At 42.2% G+C, this 21,726-nt stretch overlaps 1 protein-coding gene across 2 annotated transcripts; it reads right to left on the bottom strand.

Annotated features, from left to right (window-relative positions):
- Positions 1–562: 562 nt before the first annotated feature.
- On the bottom strand, positions 563–18,706 carry lingo1b (leucine rich repeat and Ig domain containing 1b). Of its 2 annotated transcripts, none has more exons than XM_048263760.1 (2): positions 18,416–18,706; positions 563–4,633 (listed from the first exon to the last, which is right to left on the bottom strand). In XM_048263760.1, exons 1-2 carry the CDS (start codon positions 18,425–18,427, stop codon positions 2,774–2,776), a joined length of 1,872 nt encoding a protein of 623 aa, XP_048119717.1. In that variant the 5' UTR covers positions 18,428–18,706; the 3' UTR covers positions 563–2,773. The 2 variants fall into 2 exon arrangements, with proteins under 2 accessions (XP_048119717.1, XP_048119718.1); XM_048263761.1 differs by having other exon boundaries at positions 563–4,630.
- Positions 18,707–21,726: the final 3,020 nt, after the last annotated feature.

Genomic DNA, 21,726 nt, shown 5'->3' with positions numbered 1-21,726 from the left:
CGTGGGGTACGAGTAACAGAGTCAGTCATGTGTGATTTCCTGTTTGGTCATTGGGGAATATCTCTGAATTTCAAAGATGCACAAAAAGAGACCTTCAAGCAAAAGTTGCTCTTATGAAAGAGCTTTGCTGAATGATTCACATACCCTATGAAATCAAACATCTTTTAGCCATATTTTTTGCGATGGTTGAACCATCTGCTACTTTCTATACATGGCTCAACTGGCTGGCTGGATCACGACATTGTGTACACTTTTGTCCATGCCAGAAAAATCTAAGCTGAACCACAAAAATATACTTTAAAATATATTGTACCTGTGTTGTTGCAGAAGTGCTGTATGCTTTGCAGCAGCAATTATGTCTACACTTAAAGTGCTGAGCTGTGCTTGGCAATGAGAGTGACTGTCATACTTAATACTTAATACCTCATTCCTCCACATTTGTAGAGAAAAATATGCATTTCATTATTACACTAAGCTGCGAATTTAATCAGGCAATGTTCCATCCCAGTGAACCTAATGGGATATATTTGATCAGGCCTTTTAGCCTACAAACACCATCATATATCAAAGTGTTTTATTGAACTCCATCAGCATAATTGGGAAGCTGTAAATTGAATGGGTACAGCGGACACTCTGGCAACAGTGAAGTCTAAAAATACTGGCAGTGGGACCCGACACAGGATGGGAAAATTGTGTTTTTTCTCTTTTTTAAGTGAGACAACAGCATGAAGGTCACTTTGGAGGAGCAGTCCCCTTTAGCGCATAAGAAAAAGATCCACTGTCTCAATTTGTAGGTCAGACTTGTTGTCAAATATCAGCATGGCATGTTTTATTCACTCATGTTTGGTGCCTCATCACCCCAGTTAGTCAATACCCTGCATCTAGGTGCTCGTCTCTGTCTCTGTCTCTGTCCCATTCTGCGCCGGCCGTCTCTTGATCTTGATTTTAAAAAGCACACGTGGCTTAGGCAGCACAGCTTTGTGAGTCATCCTCAGGAAACAAGGTGGAGAGACGGAGTGTTACACAAGATTTGATATCCCTTAAAATGTTTAAAATAGGTTTGTTATTTCTATTCCTATCCAGGCCCAAAAGTCACTACGCAGGGATTCTTAAAGGTAATAAAAGGCTGATTTTGCAGTCTATCTGTCACAATTTGCTATTTATATTTGAGCGTTTCCTCATCAGCCCTGTCATGTGCTTGTCTGGGAATGTCGCCAACATCTGTTTGTTAAAGCCATGAGAGATAAAAAGAATTTCACACTCAGGGCTCTCAGTAAACATTAGGGAGTCAATAACTAAAGTCCTGAACCGGCAGACATACATCACACTTGTCAACCAATATAAATCACAGCAGGTTGCTACAAAAACTGAAAAAATATTAGTAAAAAATCAAGAACTTGATGGCTTTGCTTTGCGAAATAGCGAATGGCGAAACCAAATGATTAATTAAGACATTATGCTAATGACAAAAAAACTATTATATTCACAGAGTTCTGTCAGTATTCAGTGGGTTACTGCTTTAAGCTACGGTGAGTTACATTTATTCATTTACACTTTTGTATGCAGGGTTGAGGAGAAAATATTTTTTTTTTATAAAGCTTACCATTTTAATGTTGTACATTTTTTATATCCCAAAATCAGTGAGGATGGCATTTCAAGGTTTGATAAACACTCTTCCCCCAGAGTTATCCATGGCTTGTGAAACCAAGAACAGCACAAGACAGTTCTCAACAAATACAAAACCCTGTTTTACAATGTTTGTTAGTTATGCTGAAAACAAGGGAGAAAGAAAAGGCAGAGTTTCCCAACTCGTAAATAGAGACTTGAATGCTTTTGTATCACCAGATGTGCACTTCACATTATGGCTACCAAGTGTCCCTCTGTTTACCACAAGTATGTACCTCTGCTTTGTAGCCTTAAGAAACATAAAGCTACATATGGCCAAAAATGTTTAAGCGGATGTCAATAAGTCAGTAATAACTTGGCATGGAACTTTTTTTTTAAGCATTTAACACTTGACCTTGATAATATGATTGTCAAGCATATTTTTTATATATCAAATATTTGTAATGTAGTTGTCTCATGGTCACAGTTTACATTATATAGCCCTTGTTACAGTGTAATATATTAAGTAATGATCAGTTATAAGGGACAGGCCACTAATACATTATACAGTTACAGTTTTGGGATGTTGGGTTCTGATAGGTAACTACAAAGGTTCATGTGCTGTTTCACATTGATAACTAGTATGTTGCATTGCACTGACTGGCACTGTAACAATGTAATAAGGGCCATGTAATGTAAATTGTCACCAAAATCACAATGGAGATCTTATGGTGGTGCATCTTTTGTGTTGGCATGTATTTGACCTGTGCTTATACAATACATGCACGCTAATAGGCTCACCAACCCATGAACATCTTTTTAACATTAGCATACAACAAGTGCATTGCCCTATGTACATAGAAATAACAATGTACAAGAAAACACAGACAAAAGAACAGACCCCAATAACAATCTGCCTTTTGAATTCTGGCTCACACAGAAAGGAAAGTGAATTGTATTCAGTTTGAAACAATCTATTGCCCATACAAATCCACACATACTCGAGTTCCAGTAATTCCATCCAGGTGTGCACTTTTAGGAACCTGTTGATGGTAAACACTGAGAGGTTGGCTTATTTTTCCCCCCAAGATATTTATATCTCTAATAGGTTCGACACATAACCAGCCCAATGGCTTTCAAATAGACTGATTCACCGATCACTTTGTTCTTACATCATTTTCATATTGATTTTACGGGGCCCCTCGGTTGGGCTGCTATCGCCCGCATCTGTCTTCCTAGGTACATACTCAATCTCGATGTTTGGCTTGGCGTTGCCTTTCCCTCTGCTCCAGAGGAAGAGGAGGACGAGACAAAAAAGCACGACGCCGAGGAACGAGATAAATCCCATGGTGGTGGCGATGATCAGAGTTTTCATGTCGAACGGGAAGGGCACTATTCCTCGGGTGGCATTGGCGCCACTTTCGCTGGGCTGATTGGAGATGAAGGCAAATGTTTTATTTGGCTGATGGGGCCAGTTGGGGGAATAGCTCTGCACATGCAAATGGGCGAGGCGGGTGTCGTTTCCCCCCGCGTTGCTGGCGATGCATGTGTACGTGCCATTGTCTTGGATTTGGGCATAGCGCACCTCCAGGGTGCCGTCTGCAGAGACGCTAAGTCGACCAATCGTTTTGACGGTGATGAACTGCTTCCGCGGCGTCTGCCATATGATCACCGGGGCGGGATCGCCGTCAGCCTGGCATGCGAAATGAACCGTGGTGCCCTCGTCCACGAACTTGTGCTGGGCCTTGCGTTCACGGATCTTCGACTTGAGGCAGGTGAAGTAGGTGGCCGGCAGCACGTCGGGGAAGTCCTTGAACTCCTTGCCTTGCACAAACTCCGGCGAGGCGCATGCGGGCTGCTGCCGATTGAAGTTGAGCCTCCAGCGGCGGCGGAACACCCACAGGAGGCGGCAGTCGCAGGCCAACGGGTTGTCGTGGAGCGCCAAAGTCTCCAGGTTGCCGACCGAGTGAAAGGCGGACTCCTCTAAGGTGCTGAGGGTATTGCTTGACACATTGAGAACTTTAAGATAGTTAAGCCCTCTGAAGGAGTAAGGCTCGATCGCAGCCAGTCTGCCCCCTACTAAGTGAAAGGCCTGGAGCCTGAGCAAGTGGTGCAGTAGGTTCCCCTCGATAGTATGAATAGGATTGAAAGACAAATTGAGGGTGCGAAGGTACACTAGGTGGCGAATAGCTTGGTAAGGGACAGCCGTGAGATTGCAGTGGGTGATTGACAAGGTAGTGATGTTGAGCCCGTAGAGGGACTTGGGGGTCATGGTGTCCAGGAGGGGCCAGTGCACGATCTCCAGCACCTGGAGCCGATAGAGTCTCCGGAACGAGTAATCCCCGATGGCGTTGATGTTGAGGTGGCGCAGCCTCAGCGTCAGCAGGTTGTGGACATGGCTTAAGGCCTCTTTGGGCAGTGTGGTCAGATTGCACTTCTCGATGGTCAGCTGCTCCAGGCCACTGAGGCCGTGGAAGGCGCGGTGGGAGATGAAGACCAGGTCGTTGTCGCCCACCTCCAGCGACTTCAGGTTGTACAGGTCCTGGAACATGTAGTCCAGCAGGATGACAATCTTGTTCTCGCTGATGTCCAGGTGGGTCAGGTTGCTTAATCCCGTAAAGACCCCCAGCTGAATGAGCTTAAGCTTATTGTTGCGCAGGCCCAACGTCCGCAAGCCGTAGAGATTGGTGAAGGCTCCCGGCTCGATGACGGAGATGATGTTCTCATTCAGCTGCAGCTCCTCCAGGTGCGGGTAGCTGATAAACTCCTCGGGATTGATGGTCTTCAGGCGGTTTTTGCTGAGGTCTAACAGTCGCGTCTCGATGGGGATGCCCTCGGGGAGAGCGATCAGCTTCCGGCGGTGGCAGACAACCGAGCGCTCCTGGCCGTTGCACTCGCAGCGCGACGGGCAGCCGGTGGCGGATCCGGAGAGCACGGTGCCCAGCATCAGGATCAGGATGGGCTGCCAGCAGGCCACCAGGTAGTTGGGCCCACCTGCCTCCCCAGCCACCATCCTACTGGTTACCTGCTGAGACGCACAGAAGAGATGTCTTGTCAGGCACACATTTGAAGAGAACATTCGAAAACAGTGTTTTCTTATACAGTATGGACAAGCCACAATCTATACTGTTCACTTCTCATGTTCTACACTGCAACCACAAGTAAGAAAAGAAAGAAAGAAAACAGAACTAATCAAACTCTACAATATTAAAAACAGAGATCAATTATTCACACAATGCTTGTACACAACTGCACATAAGAAAATACTTCTTATGGGGAAGAGGAAATAAGATGTCCTCCATTCCACTATTAATAAAATGCCCAACAAAATCTTTACCTCAGGTGGAAAGTGTTATGATGCTTTGACAGAAAAATAGATATTTTCCTTAACAGTTAGTGGCGAAGCCGACATTCCACCACCGTGCGGAGGGGAGTGCAGTCATGTGAAAAAGCAAGCTCTTCCTGTCTGGGATTGTGCCCATTGTTACTGCAATGTACAGTGAATCATCTCCTGTAAGGAGTCTCAAACCCCAAGATGTGTCAACTTCAATACTTTGTCAAGTACCTTAACATTGTGTTTGCTTGCTCTGATGTTGACTGTTAAACTTCATCTATCACTATCTCTCTACCAGACCATCTATCCATCTGTCACTACAAGGGGCTTGGACTCTTTACAGTGTCATTGTGTGTATAATAGCGATCCATTTTTCCAATATCAGTATTCCAAAGCAGTTGTCTTCTTTGTTTTAAATCTTTTATTTTCGTATCACCACCATGGTATTTAACTTTCAGACAGAATATCTAGTGTGCTCAGTAGACGTAGTTAAGTATGCACTTTAATGTTCCAGTCAGCCTGTTGTTATATTCAGGTCAACTGGCCATTTATTTAACACAACCTGAGATGGAAACTATCAGCTTGGGCCAGACAGAACAGCAATCTGATACCAAAAAACGGAAGGAAAGGATTTATCATTAACTGTCAATATAACCTTTGAATGAAATAACCGACCTGGAAATATGAAGACAACAAGATCGAGCACCTTTGAACTCTCTAAAAGACAGATGCATTCCCTCTAAAAATATTTGTTGTGAGGTATCATGATAAAGAAGGATGTTTTACTGAGGTTGCAATTAATTGCATCATTGATTATTGTCTCTCATCCTGACTAACGGTCTTTGCCATTTTATCAAGAGTACCAGGTACTATGGATTTGCTTTTACATCTTTTTATTTTCAATCGATCACAGAAGAGTTCATTTACAAATGTACATTAAAAATTTCAATGGATCTCATGAACAATTTTTATAAACAAGTGCTCTACATCCACATCACACCCTCATCCTCTCCACACATGCATGCGCGCACACACACACACACACACACACACACACACACACATGCGCATCCTTATTGAGTCATCTCTGCACGCACGCTCATACGCACACACACACACACACACACACACACACACACGCCCACATAGATAGATAGATAGATAGATAGATACTTTATTGATCCTCAAGGGGAAATTCACACTCATACACCGATGCCACTCTCACTAATACACAAGAAGGGGAAATAATATTAATAAAAAAGAACAACAGCAATTAAAAAAAAAAGGAAAAGGAGAAAAAAATAATAATGTAAAAAAAAAAAAAAGCCAAAGCTGCCATGGCTGCCCACTCCAACAGCCAGAGGTCTCGGTCGCTGCGTGTCCAGCTCCTACCTGGGCTCCTCCCTGCGGAGTGAGGGTTGGCAACCGCACGCCAGCAGCTAGTTACCCATTCAGGCCCAAAAAAAAAAAAAAATTTTATTATAATCACACTGGAGTGTGTGGAATAGATATTTCTCATATGACCTGCTTTTCCAGGTGGGAAAGTAGTAGTTTCAAAGGTCATGAAATAGGTCACCCTTATTGTGACTTTCAAGTGTTATCTTTTCTAGGGGAAGAAATTGAGAGATCTGTTCTATAAACATAGTGAATGTTGGTGCGAGCTCGTTTTTCCACCAGAGAAGAATACATTTCTTTGCGAAGTGTTTGATGGAAATCAACAATCTGCATGGTACTATGGATTTGTTTTGATACCACTTCACCAAACACGTTTTCATATCTAGAGAATGACACGGTAACTGTGCATGAAAAAACAATAGCAAGCTGTGAGACTGTAGCTGGCATGATTCTCACTGGCTGAAATCTGCAAAACCAAGTTGAACAAGACCTGAACGCAGCGGCATGACCACCTGGACAGCTTTGCGCTGCCGCAGCACCCTCTACTTCATTTCAGCCATTTTATTGCTTCAAAGGAGAGATGGACGCAGAGAATGAGAGAGAGAGAGAGAGCGAGACAGAGAATGAGAGAGAGAGAGAGAGCGAGACAGAGAATGAGAGAGAGAGACAGCTTCTGCGCCAGAGCTGCACAGTGCTTCTTCTGATGGATGGAACCGTGCTTGCCTGCCTGTCTTCACAAGTCCAAATGTTGTGATGTAATCAGCACTCCCACCTGTGTCGCTCACTAAATCGACATGAATTAGGGCCACAAGTGGTGACGGCAGCTCGTGGAGACGTCTAGTTCTAGTCAAATGACTCTACCTGTGTGGCAGATGGAAAGAGGGGCATAACGTAAAAAGGAAAAGATGTCAAAGTCATAATGAATTCATAAGCCATCTCCTCTGAGCTCAGGTACAGTCACGTAGTACGCACACCACGCACGGGATCACACCTATGAGACTATGGTGAATCAGAACAACATGGGCGGGAAAGCAAGATGGATGGCTTTCATCGCAATGGTCCATATGTTATTGGAGCCATTTGTTTCCATTATTTAATAACTATCGTCTAAAAGGTAGACCTAAAGGCTTTTTTAAACTGGTTACAGAAGTAAACTGTTCTACATCAGAAAGCAAGAGTCTTCTCACTTTTTTCAAATAGCCAGATCAACCATTTCATACCCATGTTTTTGTTTGTTTTCAAGAAAATTGCATACATTTGATAAAATCATCTATAAGGCTATGAGCCTGAAAGGATCCCGCATTTGTCTTTGCTCTGAAACTCATTACAATTCAATTAAGGGTAATTATGCCATGAGAGTTCTAATGGGCTGTGGCAGCAGAATGAAAGGATTGGATAGTGGCACACCCCAATACAAAGCCCAATACTGAATGAACAATACAATACCGACAACCATCTGACTGTTCTGCATCTTTCACTACTGATCTGTGGGCCATTGATCATATTTACAGTTCACCACAAATATATTTCAGTTGTCGCCATTTTCACTACAGTTTCAAGTGGTAACATTTCACAAGCCGTTTTTTTGTGAAAACATCTTTTGAAAAGGTAAAACAGGGCAGCGGATGCTTGCAGCGTACTGGGAACATTTCACATCAAAGCGCCAGTGACAAAGTGGTGTCATTGAAGATGCTCCAAACTCCTATAGACCTGTTTCAACATTTTCAGCTTGCGATTGTATAAACTCACATCCCCTCCGTCATGACGCTTTAATCTATTAAGGTCGGTTTGGGATGGATCAAAAACGAGCTGTTCGAAACAGTCCAAGATTTCATGAAGAGAAAACCGAGAGCATGTAATCCATAATCTCCCCCTGAACTAACACCCACCTCCAATTCTCCAATCCTCGAAAAGCCTCCACAATTTACATATCTGGCATGAGACAGAACAAAGGAGCAATCATTTCTCCAAGCCCGTCATTTCACCTCAGAGTGAAAGTAGGTGCAATGGATCTTTCAGAATGGATTGCCAAGTGAGGTTGGATAGACATTACCTGGTTTATAAGGGTAACTAATGGCAGGCGATTCTCTGGCATTGATTGTAATGCCTCCTAGGTAGTCTTGATTGCCTGCTTCCAAGACAGACTACTTTTCCTCCCCTCTGAGTGGTGGACTAAAAGCAGAGAGAGGCGGCCATCATTTCACTAAATTCATTTTGGCCTATTTCTGAACGGACAAATTTCAGCACAATCATGCAGTACATCTGTGTACAATGCAGATTTAGCAGAGTTAAAGTGGTGACCAGTGAGCAAATGACAGTCTATCACTATCCTAGGCCTGTTTGTTTGAATATTTGGCCAGCTACTTTCTGAAGTTGAAGAATGCACGCAGTCAAGACCATACTAATTTAATCACAACCGACCCACAAGAGACTTCCCCAACAAACCCAACCTGTGCAGACTCACAGAAAACAACAGCCATTGTGTGCTTACAGTGAAGCATATCAACAACACGCAAATGTTTCTGTGATGTATGTGTTGCCAAGGAATAAGGCACACAAAACCAACAAAGATATATTTAGGGTTCTTTAAAGGATACAATGCAAAAAGAGATAGAAGTATAAGTTAAGCTCTGTAGCTTTAAATTTGTTTTAGTAGAAAAAAATAACAAAAAGAAAAGATTTTCACCTCTGTCTCTTTATCTGTATGTACAGTAGAATATATGTTTACCCTTTCACCTTCAACTAGGTGTTTCACTGACGCACATCTAACTTTCACTGGCTTCACAAGTTAACACGCCTTACAATACACAGCCTACAATGGCTTCTTAATAAACAAACTCATCCATCAAGCTTTATTAAGTTACATACTAGTACACATGTGATATGGGGTTATTTGAGCAAATATGCAACTTATACACAATTTTCACAAAGATTTGCCCAGCTTTCACTCAGTGGCGTAGACAGAAGTTTTCAAAGGGGTGGACTTTTGAGAAGTAAGATGAGCCACTATTTTTTTACGTTCAGATTTCTGCCAAACATCCGTACACATCCTTTTAAAGCTTCTATAGCAGCATGACTACAACTTCACAAAACAAATAAAGCCTAATGAGTGACTTCATTCATACATTCATTTCAAGTGAATTGTTACAGCAGTAAGATTCTGATTCCGACAATGTGGCCGATAGTCAGGGACGTTGAAAGTATTTTCTGGGTGGTGCGGATGCTATTAGCATTTTGCCACCTAACCACTCTTGCGCGTGCGATGTTCAACTTTGACCGCGGTGTGCTGTAGGCCTAAATCAGACGTCTTTTGTGCTGAGCCCAGCGGCAACCACAACAAAAGTCTTTGGGACGTTACCTCAACCAAGAGCAACCAAGCGGCGATGCCGCGTACAATGTGAAGCCCCCTAAATACCAACAGAGAAAAGCGCCCGACTTCTGTCTGACTCACAAACATTGCCTAGGCTTACCTGCTGGCTTCATTGCTTGAAGCCGGGTTCACATTGTACGTGGCGATACTCTGCGGTCGCTCTTGATTGAGGTAATGTCCCAAAGATTTTTGTTGTGCTTGCCGCCGGGCTCAGCGCAAAATACCTATGATTTACAGAGCGCTGCGGTCAAAGTTCAACATGGTTGAACTTCGACCGTGGCACATGCAAGAGCGTCAAAACGGCAAAATGCCTTTTGTGCTGCGCTGCACTTTGCTTAATGCAGCGGCAGGCCTATTCTTGCGCATGCAAGCCTTTGAAAATAATCGGTTTCATAGCGGTTTCATAGCATTTACAGTGTGCCGCAGTCAAAGTTCAACATGGTTGAACTTCGGCCGCAGCACACACAGGAGCAGCAAAGTGGCAAAATGCTACTTGCACTGCGCTTTGCTCGTCGCAACGGCAGACCAGTTTTTGCGCGCTCAAGCCATTGAAAATTTCTTTCATAGCGCAGCGCTGCCGTTTGCACATGCAATGCGAACCGTGCTTAACCCCGCATTCACATTAGCTACAAGAGACAGTGGTAAAGCGGCAGGCTGCCCTTCATTTTAAATGGGAGTGGCCATTTGCTAGCGTTAAGTGACGAGGCCAAAATAGACAAGAAGTCTATTTTATGCAAATGCTGAGTGTTGTGACAAGGCCAATCAGAGTGAAGGCGATGTGACGTTCATTGTTTTATCCAAGATTGCGGAGATAACATAGAAGGCTGTATTTCTGTACTAACAAGTTTAGGCTGTGGCCTTATATTTTGGAATAGCTAGCAAGAAATATGAACTAAAAAGTCAGGTTTTGTAACGAAAAAATACATCTGAAGTATTTTCTGAGTCTGATTATATCAGTCATTTTACTTAGTTACTTTTCAAAAACACTAGCTATACACAACCTGAATACGCTTTTTTAAAACTTGGTTTATTAGTTTCAAACTTAACTTTTTGGTGTGTATAGTCCTTCATTCGAATAGATGTAAATAAAATGCAGCAATAAAATAATTAAAACCAAAGTCTCTATTAACATTTACATCTTTTAACAGTTGTAGTGCAGAGAGGAGTAATGCATTTACCAAAACAGAAAATGCTGTTGCATGCCACATTTAGGCTGTTCTAATGTCAAAGAAGAGTATATGTTTGAACTGTGTGTGTACAGTCCGCTGCTGGCTATTTTGGTGCCCAAAGCACAAATAAAATGATATTGTAATATATATTATTTAAATGATAATAATGACAGTCATTTTAGTTTAAAATATTTCTTAAGAAATACTACTAATTTGATGCAGTTTAACTTCCCGGAATGCTTTGCGGGCGCGTTAAAGTCCCTTGACATCACCCATAGGACTAGAGTGGAATGCGACACGACAAAATGAAGTGAAGTACAAGTGGATCTGTACCGTTAGTCTCACAAAGCAAAATCCATACAGAAAAATCCCAAATTATTTTACTGTCTATGGCAAAATCACGGTTTAGTAACGCAGTAACGCAGGCTGCTTGCAAGAAAGTAAAGTAGCCTAATCTCATTACTGTTTTTGCAATTGTAATCCCTTACTTTACTCGTTATTTGAAAAAAGTACTGGGATTACAGTAACGCTACTTCTAACACATTACTGCCCATCACTGATCATGACATCACTGTAGTTTTCTCACATTTAAAGGAGACGTGCACTATTAAAACTTGCAAATGAAATGAAAGGAAATAAACTCTAAACATATGCTGATAGCATATGCATCATTTACATATGCTGGTGAGCACTGTGCATGCTGCCTGTCACTGCAATATCACATGTTTATCCATCGTGTGAGATGCAATGCATGATTTTGTCACAAAACATTCCAGTACGAGATTAGCATTCCAGATCAATACCGTGATTGGGATGACAGATAAGGCGCTTTTCATCCACAATCACCATATTCTTCCCCACATAACCCTCCTCTGGTTTGTCTTCGAGCTGCGTCTGCTCTGCTACAGATGCCAGACAGCGTCTTCTCATTAGTGGGAGCTCATGCTCTGCGCTCAGTGTATATATCATCCAGTTCCCCTCTTTTCTGGAGGCTATCACCGGCACCTCCATCTTTAAAATGCTAACAATGCATGCATGGAATATTGTTAATTCAAATGGGGATCACTGGAGATGGCTGCCTTTGCTGCTGTGCGTGAGCTGAAATAGATTACCTGCAGAGAGGACCACATGGGAGTCCCAAAAAGATGGAGGAGGCCTACACACCAGAGGCTCAGGTCTCATGTGCAGCACTTAGGCACATGCTGGTCTACCATAGACTACAGCAAATCAATTAGCACTCCCATTGTAAGAAACAGTTGCATTTATATTCCCAGCAAACTTGTAAAAGCAAGGAGCCTATGACTAATGTGAGACCTTTAAATGTGCCAACCTCACAACCCTCTAAAAAAAAAAAAAGGCACGACAATAACAGTGGGAAAGAAAAAAAAACTGGGATACTGGAACACGCATGCATAATTGATTGCTATTTGACACGGGCACGCAAAATATTGCTTGATTGATTTTTATTTCATGTTGCATTGCATATCAGTTTGAACACTCAGTGTGATATCCGTCCCCTCAAACAGAACAGGAAAAAAATGTAATTCAACCCACAGAGCTCATTTCATCAGGATGGCTCTCTCTGCTCCCCCCACTCTCCGGTGGTAACCTTGAGCACAGTGCACTGGTGGGCTGGTGTCCCTCAGCCTCCCTGTTAGCCATGCATTATCTGACCCCACTCATAAATTAAAGCAACACTGCACAGTCGCCCCTGCAAATTTAGTGTCCGTGGAGCCACTGATTGATTTTATCTGAAGGGTTTAATAGAAATATTTTTTTGAACGCTGCATCCTCCATCGCTTATTTTTCATTTGTTCATAGAGATTTTATGGAGCATAAAAATGCCTGACCCAAGTGCCATTTGTATGTACCGGACTCAGATTCCTCACCCCTCCTCCCCTCTGGCTCAGCACCCAATGTGAATACATCACAGTAAGAAAAAAATCTTTAAGGAGATGTGCAGTCTACCATGAGCCAACCTTCCTGACTGAAAATATTTGGTCTTCTCTGTCATGTTGTAAACAAGTCAGTTGTGATCGTCTGAAAAGATACTGTTGTAACATCAGTTCTCACACTTCACAGACTTGCGAGTTAAATGTTCTAAACCAAAGAGTATAATGCTTTCACTTCAAACATCACAGTTCAATACTGACATTGGCTTTCCAAAGGGACCAAGTAGCTGGCAAGGTTCATTATATCAAAAGGTGCATGAGGAAATTAGAGGGTTCTGCTGCACGCCTGGCAGAAAGAATACGAGAACAAGTGAAGAATGCCTGTCAGCAGTATTAGACCACAATGGCTGAACACTGGCTTGGTAGTACAGCATTGACGAGCTGCAAAACCTCTGCAATACTTTGAGGGCTTTTTCATTCCTGCAGTTCTCTGGGACTATCCTCGGTTGAAATGGAAAAGCAAAGCAAAGCTTCATCATCAGTATTCAGTCTAAGTTTCTTCCATCGCTCTGCCTTTAGATGTGGCAGCCGATGTGTCAAATGTTGAAGAAATGTTGTTGTTCTAAATGCAAATGTGTATACTGTTTGTTGCCAAAAATGTGGAAACTCTGGAAACTCTTAATATCAATTTATGTATAGTTGACTGTTTTTGTGGCATCATACATTAATCAACTTAAAATCTCAATTTTAATTCTCAACCTATGCAATTATTTTACCATTAATTCAGGGAATGTGGACTTAATCACAAAAAAAATTCTTTGTATGATTTGTGGGGTACGCTATCATGGCAGAAGGATATGACATCTTCTGTGAACTGAGGTGTTGAATTAGTAATAAGCAACCTGAGGGTGTTCTTTCTGCAGACCAAAATATTTACTAAATCTAATGAAAATCCTTTGAAATCTTGCCTGCATTCGTTTGTATGTGCAACTGGCCAGATGGTTAAACCTGGGTTGACTGCTGTGGGTAGGTTAGACATGTACAACCGTATAACAAATACCTGAGATGGCTGACAGAAAACAAGCACTGGCCTGTGTCAGTGATATCACTGGCTACCACATGCATGTTAGAGAATTACTACATTTACCAACCAATCTCAATGTGAAGCATGTGTATAATGCAACTTCAATGTTGTAATGTTCAATAATTGGAAAGATATTAAAAAAAAACAAGGTCAATGAATATATTTACTAATATGCCTTAATATTCTTGATTAATATTTCTTATTACTTAATAATGTCATGTCATATCTCAATAACTCTGACAGTCTTCTAGAGAACAGAGAGAACTGTCCCCATTATCATTGTTAAAACTGTTCTGCTGACTTGCCATTCTAAATAATGTGAAAATGAAACGTGATAATTGTCAGTGTTGTTTTGCCAATCTCTGGTTCTTTGATGTGATCTATGGAAACAAACCTTTTAGGGAGAAGAGCTTCTTATTTGTTCACATAAAATGACTGCCTCAAGCCAATGAATACATAAATGTGTAAAAGTGTACACAGTGTAGGGCTGAGTTCCAAACAAACATAACAAATCAGTCAGAAAATGTTGTTGTGCTCTAAGATTTTGGGACAGAAATGTTGGATTGAATAAGTAGTATACTAGTGACTATATATATATATGTGAATAACGGTGAATATAGCCTAGTATTTAAGTCCTTTCATCATTGAGATGGCTATGAACCAACTATGAAATCTATGCTTTAAAAATGTTAAGCATAGAATATTTAAACGCATATAATTTAAACCATGGAATATGAAGACTATGAATACATGACCATATGTACTCTGTAAGAATGGGTATGAAAAGCTTGAGACGCTGCTTTTTACCAATCCGTAGGATTTGTTGTTGCTATTGTTTCATTTTCACAACAAACAATAAGCCAGCAAATACTGGTAAACCAAACTACATTTACGAACTATCTCTTAGTCATGCTTTATCAGCAAGGAAACAGAGTTTGCCTCTTGGAAGAAGCAATTTCTTTATCTGTGGTTCACGTCAAATCAATGATTAGATGTTCTGCCCTGCTCATTAGTCTTGAATGCTCCACATGCAAACTTACTTAATGTTCAGCATCACGTTTGGAGATAATTACAGGAACTGAACAAGGTGAAAAGTGAATTTTATTTGTTTGTTTTTTCAACAGCACAGGCACATTGTGACACAGAAACTATTCTTTTATTTTGTGTGTTTTGTATAGACTCTGTAGCTTGGCCCTTTTGATCTTTCTTTTGACTTCACAAAGCTTGGGATCAAAGCTCAAGTTTTCATGAGCAGAAAAATAGAACAGTTCACAAAAGCACCTAGCGTACACCTTGATGTAGAAATGCTTAGAGCAGTTCTGACACATGTAGAGGACAAAAAAGTCACCAAAGAAAAGGCAAAATCAATATTGCTAGTGTTTCAAAAGGGTATGCCTACGAAAGGTTCCTTATTCTCATATATCCGCCATAATTGCATCTTGAATTGTTGTAAACCTCATGACAGATAGTGAACATAATTGATGTCAGCACCAGGGCCATTCACTCCATCTAATAGTATTAATGACATTTGTAAATGTTCCATGGGAGAAGAGTTAAAGTGTTTAACACGTGTTTAACTCGCCATGGCCTGTAATGGGCATGGTGACTTGAATGGCAAACCACCACCAGGATTGCATTTCTGCATATCAATTCATCACTCCAAACACTCTCTCTGAGGAGTGGACAACTCTCACCCTGTCTCTGGGATGCTTTCTTTGTGTTAGCTAATAGACATATAACATTGAATGAATATAGAGATTTACAAACGTATACGCATGCAGATTAAACATGCTACACCGTGAAACTGATACTACCAGATGGACTTACATCGGATCAGATTGGATTAGGCGGAGATCTGACACAGTGTAGACATGGAGCAGAGTTGGCGAGAGGGAGTGACCGGAGCCTCCCTTCTCAACTAGTGAGACGGTTGCTGCACATTACTGCCCAGTGCTGCGACTTAATATCTGTGGATTACCGTGCAAAGTCTGCATTTAAATATGCTTGGGTCAGGAAGACCATTTCACAGACATGTACCCTCTTGCACAAGCCCTTAGTCGAGCTGATGAGACACTTTCAGTGCACCTATGTGAGACATCAGCCTCATAGTCGTTCATTAGATATGGAAAGTGTTACAATGTGTAGCCTTTCAGATGGGTTTTGCTGAATTAGCATTCAGTGCAGTAAGTCCGATTGCTAGCCATGCACGGTCTAATTGGTACCCGTTCCACCCGAGTCTGTCTCTCAGCTCTCTGACAAGGTCTAATAATAATTCCATGAAGTGTTCCTCTTCTCTCATTAACACTCCAGAGATTCGCTCAAAATTCACCGCAACCAGAGGGCTAAGCTGCTAATTATTCAAACATTTTCCCCTCCTAAGCACACTGGGATCTTTGTTTGGGGGTTAATTGAAAAAAAGGGAGAAATGAGTAAATGTAATCCTATAAGGAATGTCAGCCTGGCCGAGCTCCTGTGACAATAACTGCAGGGGCTCCCATACAAAGCCAACACGAGTGAAATACCGAAGACTTGTATGCAAATGACAGCACATTCATTTTATCAATAACATCCCATTGAGTGTGTTTCAGCATCTCTTTTCTTTTTTTGGTGCACACATAAACGGCTCAATTTATACTAATTGGGAGGGAATATTTAAGAGTGAGCACAAAACTTCACCCTCCCGGTGCTATTTTCTACTAAAAGGCTCACCCTAAATATCCAGAAGGATGAAGAAGAATGGTCTGGGGAGAGACACTTCCATCCCTCTTACATGTCTGTCTCATATTTTACATAAAGCTGTTTTTATGAAATTTTAATGGGGAGTCTGCGGCAGTGTAGTGACACTGTGACCTTCTGAATACATTTGTGGGAGGCAAGATTGAGTGCTCTGTGTCTGATATGCCACCGTGGCTCCCCTCACAGTGGCACCCTCTGTGCCTCCCTGTGCCATGTGCCGGCCATTGGAAACAGTCGCTCATTTTGTGTGACAGAAATGAGCCATTACGCTGATATCCTCTGATTTCCTGCAAGCCTCCATAGTGAGGCCCGGTTCGCCTCCAATCTATTCTCATGAGTCCATGCAACATGACAAGGCTTGGTCTTATTCGCCCTCTATCTCCCCGAGAAACGGACCCGAACGAGTTTTACAAAAATGGGATGGGGAGCAGAGAGGGCGAACTCGAGCAAGCTCATTTGTCTGGTTTTGGGAGGTTTTGTCTAGAGGAACAATAAAAGAGAAAGCAATTTGGGAGGAGTAAAGTTACTACAGTAAGAGCATCTACGGTTGGAGTGTGTATATGGAAGAGAGTATTGTGCACTATTGTGCCACAAGAGGAACGTTATCTTGTAGCAGCATCTTATCTTATTAGATCTTGGGTGCAATGTTGTTGGAGATACCAAGCGTAAGTATTACAACAGGACAATATCGGTTACCACCCAAGCTAAATCTTTTGTGAATGCAAATGCTATAAAAAAATTTAATATTTTCATTAGATTAAAGAAGTAATGTTTTGCAGACACCATGGTGACATGGTATGGCAGCGCACAGACTGTTATGTAGTGTGTGATAGCATGCCAGACTTGAGGAAGCAAAAGTACATACATGCAAAAGAAAAAAACAAAAAATATATAATAGGGCAAAGGATTGATCTCTGGAAGCTTTGTACCTGTTTGGTTTTGTGGAATACCTGATGTCTAGCTTTAGACATCTTAACTCTGATATATGTCTTGCTGATACATCTGAATCAGAATCAGATGATCTGATGCACCGCAGATGTGAAACCACAAACATGAACATAACAGTTGACAGGTCTGAGCATGTTAGTACATGTTACAAAGAGCAGGAAATGTAGACGAATAATTTAATGATTGACACATAAATGTGGAATATATTTTGTATCACCTTGCTCTATATTAGGAGAGGTGCAGGTGTTAAACCCATACAATGCAGCGATGTTATTTTAAAATGGATCACAAACACATGCATAATAAAACATCTGTTAAATGTATACCTCAGTTGAGAGACATTCCGATTACTCCACAGATGCCATTTTGAAGATGATGACATAAATCATCTCATGAAATGTTTTTAATCTAGGTTCTTGGGAAATATTCTTGACATCCTATAGGATGACAGCTTGAACACACACACACACAAGCACACACACACACACACACACACACACATAAACACACACACACACACACACACACACACACATATACACTCACACTCATACATACATACACACACACTCTCAGACACGCACACAGACACACACACACATGCCCTTACACAGTAAGCATTTGTATTCAAGCATGGAGACCCTACAAAAGCCGATTTTGAGCCATGCAATTTTGAATCTAATACTGTATGTAATATGTATTGAGCACCATTATTCAGCATTTTCTCCTACTGAATGTGAACCCTCTCTGTCTTCCTCTCAGACACATATTTCTCCCTTGACAATTCTCAACTCTCATCTGAGTACGCTATCCCACCACTGCCCTGCTGAAAATGAGCTTTCCCCACATTTGTCCCCAATCATAAGGTAAGACTGTCCTTACCACAATCGTCATGCAGAGAATCCAAACGTTAGGCTATTCCATGCTGCCACAATCGGTGTTAAATCCAAATTGCCTTTGAGTGCTGGAGAAAGGTTCTAAGGCCTTTGAAGACAGTCATAGGGAAAAGAGGAGTCCCTACAGACTCAGGAACCATTTAGAACGGAGCGCCGGAAGGTGCAGGTCCTCTAGATGCGGGCATTTGGGCTTCAGAGAAAAGATGGCATGTAAACACAGGCGCACACGCTCAGATAGGCTCACATACATGCTGTACCTAAGAGACAGAGGCAGAGAGTGAGGAGGAACGATGGAGAGGGAGGAGCAGTCACTGGGCAAGGTGGAGGGAGGAGCTGCAGCAGGGCGAGGGAGAGAGAGAGAGAGCGAGGGAGAGAAGGAGAGAGCGAGAGGGAGAAGGAGAGGGAGAGAGAAAGGGAGAGGGAGAGAGGGAGATAGAGGAGGGGTGGGGGCAAAGATGAGGGGGAGCATTTTCAAGACTGCCTGGCAGAAAGGAGAACGCGAGAAGGAGAGAGCGAGGGAGAAATTGAGGGAGCATGAGACAGAGAGAGAGAGAGAGAGAGAGAGAGAGAGGAAGAGAGAGAGGGGCTGGGTGAGAGACAGTGAGAGAGACCGGCTGCACAATGCCGAAAAACAGGGCCGATGGAACTAATGAAATTCAATTCCCCCTGTACGGAGCCGGGGCGGCTGGAAGAGCAAGGGAGTGAGGGAAAAATGGTGCGAAAAGGAGATGTGTGAAGGAGCCGGCGGGGGAGAGGGTGATGGAGGAGAGCTGTGCCGTGCCGCGCTCACTCGATTCAGACCCAGACACCCCCATCAGACTGTCAGCACATGGTGATTAATGCCTCCCTATTATGCAAAATGCAAAACACAGCCATCATCAAAAGAGTGCCTTGCTGTAATGTGACAAACGGATGAGTCAAAGAGGTAAACAGGCAGAGAGAATAAACAGCAGCCACGGAGAAAAAAAAAACAGAGTGGAAGGGGGAGAAAGAGAGAGAGAGAGAAAGAGGGGGGTGAAGAGGGTGGAGCAGAGATGTAGTATGGTGATGGGGGCTGGTATGACAAGGTAGCAAGTGAAAGACTTGCAAGATGACACCGGGAGCAAGTAAATTCTGTGCAAGGTCACTCGATGGGGATTTTCTCACCATGCCGTCATCCTCGCTTAATCCCCGTCCAACTTCACGGCAATTCTAAATAACGAGCCGGATGCCAGCGCACCTCCATGGAAATGACAAGCAAGACAGATCAGTGAGATTACTGTGTGAGCATTAAACAAGCAGCCAGGTGTTGGGGAGAGAGGAGGAGAGGCTTGTAGAGGCGACAGAGATAGGATGAAGAAGTAGCACAGTAGCAGATGAAATGACAGATGGATATCAACAAACAAACAGCTCTGTGAATAAACAACTTCTTCACTTCTTCACTTCCATTCAACTTTATGCCTTTTAGTCTTTTCTTATTTATTTTCTTACTTCCTTATTGTGGAGTGCCTATTGAGGCGAGCCCTGCAGGGTTTTACAGGGACGAGGTATGGTTTTACATGGGCATGACTGGCCTCATTATGTGGGTGCTGAGAATGCGGGGTGCTCTCTGAGACATTGGCATTTCGCTTCCCTCACTTAGATGTGCCACAGGCAGAGGCTGTGGCAGCAGGTGGGAAATGACTGGATCGACCAAGACCTCACATCAAAGGCCCGCGCTATATCTGTTAGGCATGGCTGGATTTCCAGTGAATTTAATTTGCGAGTTCAAAATTGCTGCAATGTAAGTCAAGGCATTTTGCATAGTGTACTGGAAAGCATGAATGTGTGGACTATGTGTTATGTGTAAAAGTCAAAAAGACATGCACATCCAAGGCACAATCTAAGATACTGGATAGAAATATAAGTGAAACAAATGGAAAAGTATAGAGCCCGCAGGCTAGATCCTGCTCCAAAACTAATTTAATTTTTCAACGTTTCAATGTTTGGGACCATAGCCTTTCCTCAGGGTATGTGTTACATGTATGTGTCTTGGGGAGCGTTGTCTTTCCCTGCTTCTTGCCTGCCCAATAAAACCATATTGCGGATACTTCTGCTATTAGTTGACCAACATGGCATGTTAGGGTGTTAAATAAGAAAACTCAGGAGGCTGTGAACACATTCATTTGTAATGGCTGCAAATGCAAACAGAGGGGTTTGGCAGACAGGGAGAGAGAACACTTCAAGTGAGTCTTACAAAGCCATGAATTATGCAGCAGCACCTGCAGACAGTCTTAATCTTATGTCCACTAGCACACGAGTTTCAAGATTCAAGGCAATCTGGTTTCAATTACCTTCATAGCATTTTCCCCTGTAATAAAGTCATGTGTATTCTCCAGAGATATTCCGTCCCATTGGCCAATCAAAATGATGTCGCTTTTTCCTCCCAATAGAGTCCTCATCCCCTTGAAACATATGTTGGCCAGTAGGTGGCCATGGTAATTCCAACGCTAACTGATTGCCTGAACAACCCATTGTCGTTAGTACAAATATGAACGCTCAAATATGCAGAAATTATTTGTGCAATAAATCTGAAGGCAAACACTAGTGATGTTATCATATTTCAGAGTAAGACACTCATTAATTATACTGTCCCTGCTCACAATCCTGACAGTTTACATTTTAACTTTCAGACACCTGCAAATTATACCTTTTGCTTGAGTTTAACTTCAGGCTTGTCATCAGCTTGTAAAGAAATACTGTAAGATTCATTCTGAAAATCTGTCATTTCATCGGTTCATCTAAAGGGACTAACTGCTGGCAGGGCTATGACTGATGAAATACAGGTGGAGAAAACCATCAGAGGCTTGACAGCCATCCTTTAGCTGGACTACTTGTTGTGCTCTTTTCATCGTGACCCAGGTCCGCTAGCGGCCACCTTTTGTTCCCAGACTGCTTCATAATGGAATCAAAGGAGGATGAATGGTTCCCTTACAAACCGAATACAATGTCTTTTTCTCACAATTACAATGTATTCACATACAGTATCTTACAGCAGGGCTATTTTCTTTTACATGGATTTTACATAGATAATGTGTATAACTGAAGATTAATGACTTTGAGCTAAATAAGAGCAATATTCCATTAAACATTCTGATGGTAAATTCCTCAGCCAACCCAATGACAGTTAAATGAGTTGAGATTCTGTTCTGAGCTGAAAAGGCTCACCCAGAAGGCAGCATTTTAATGCAAAACAAATGAGGAATGCAGGCAACATGAAATCTTATCAGTTAATGGCAATGGAATGGTCATTGACATTTAGCCATTAAATGTCTCTTA

This window comes from Alosa alosa, chromosome 14 (genome assembly GCF_017589495.1).
Source record: "Alosa alosa isolate M-15738 ecotype Scorff River chromosome 14, AALO_Geno_1.1, whole genome shotgun sequence".
In the NCBI taxonomy this organism is placed as follows: domain Eukaryota; kingdom Metazoa; phylum Chordata; class Actinopteri; order Clupeiformes; family Clupeidae; genus Alosa; species Alosa alosa.
Note: the sequence above shows the minus strand (reverse complement) of the source record. Positions and strands in the feature narration are given on the sequence as shown.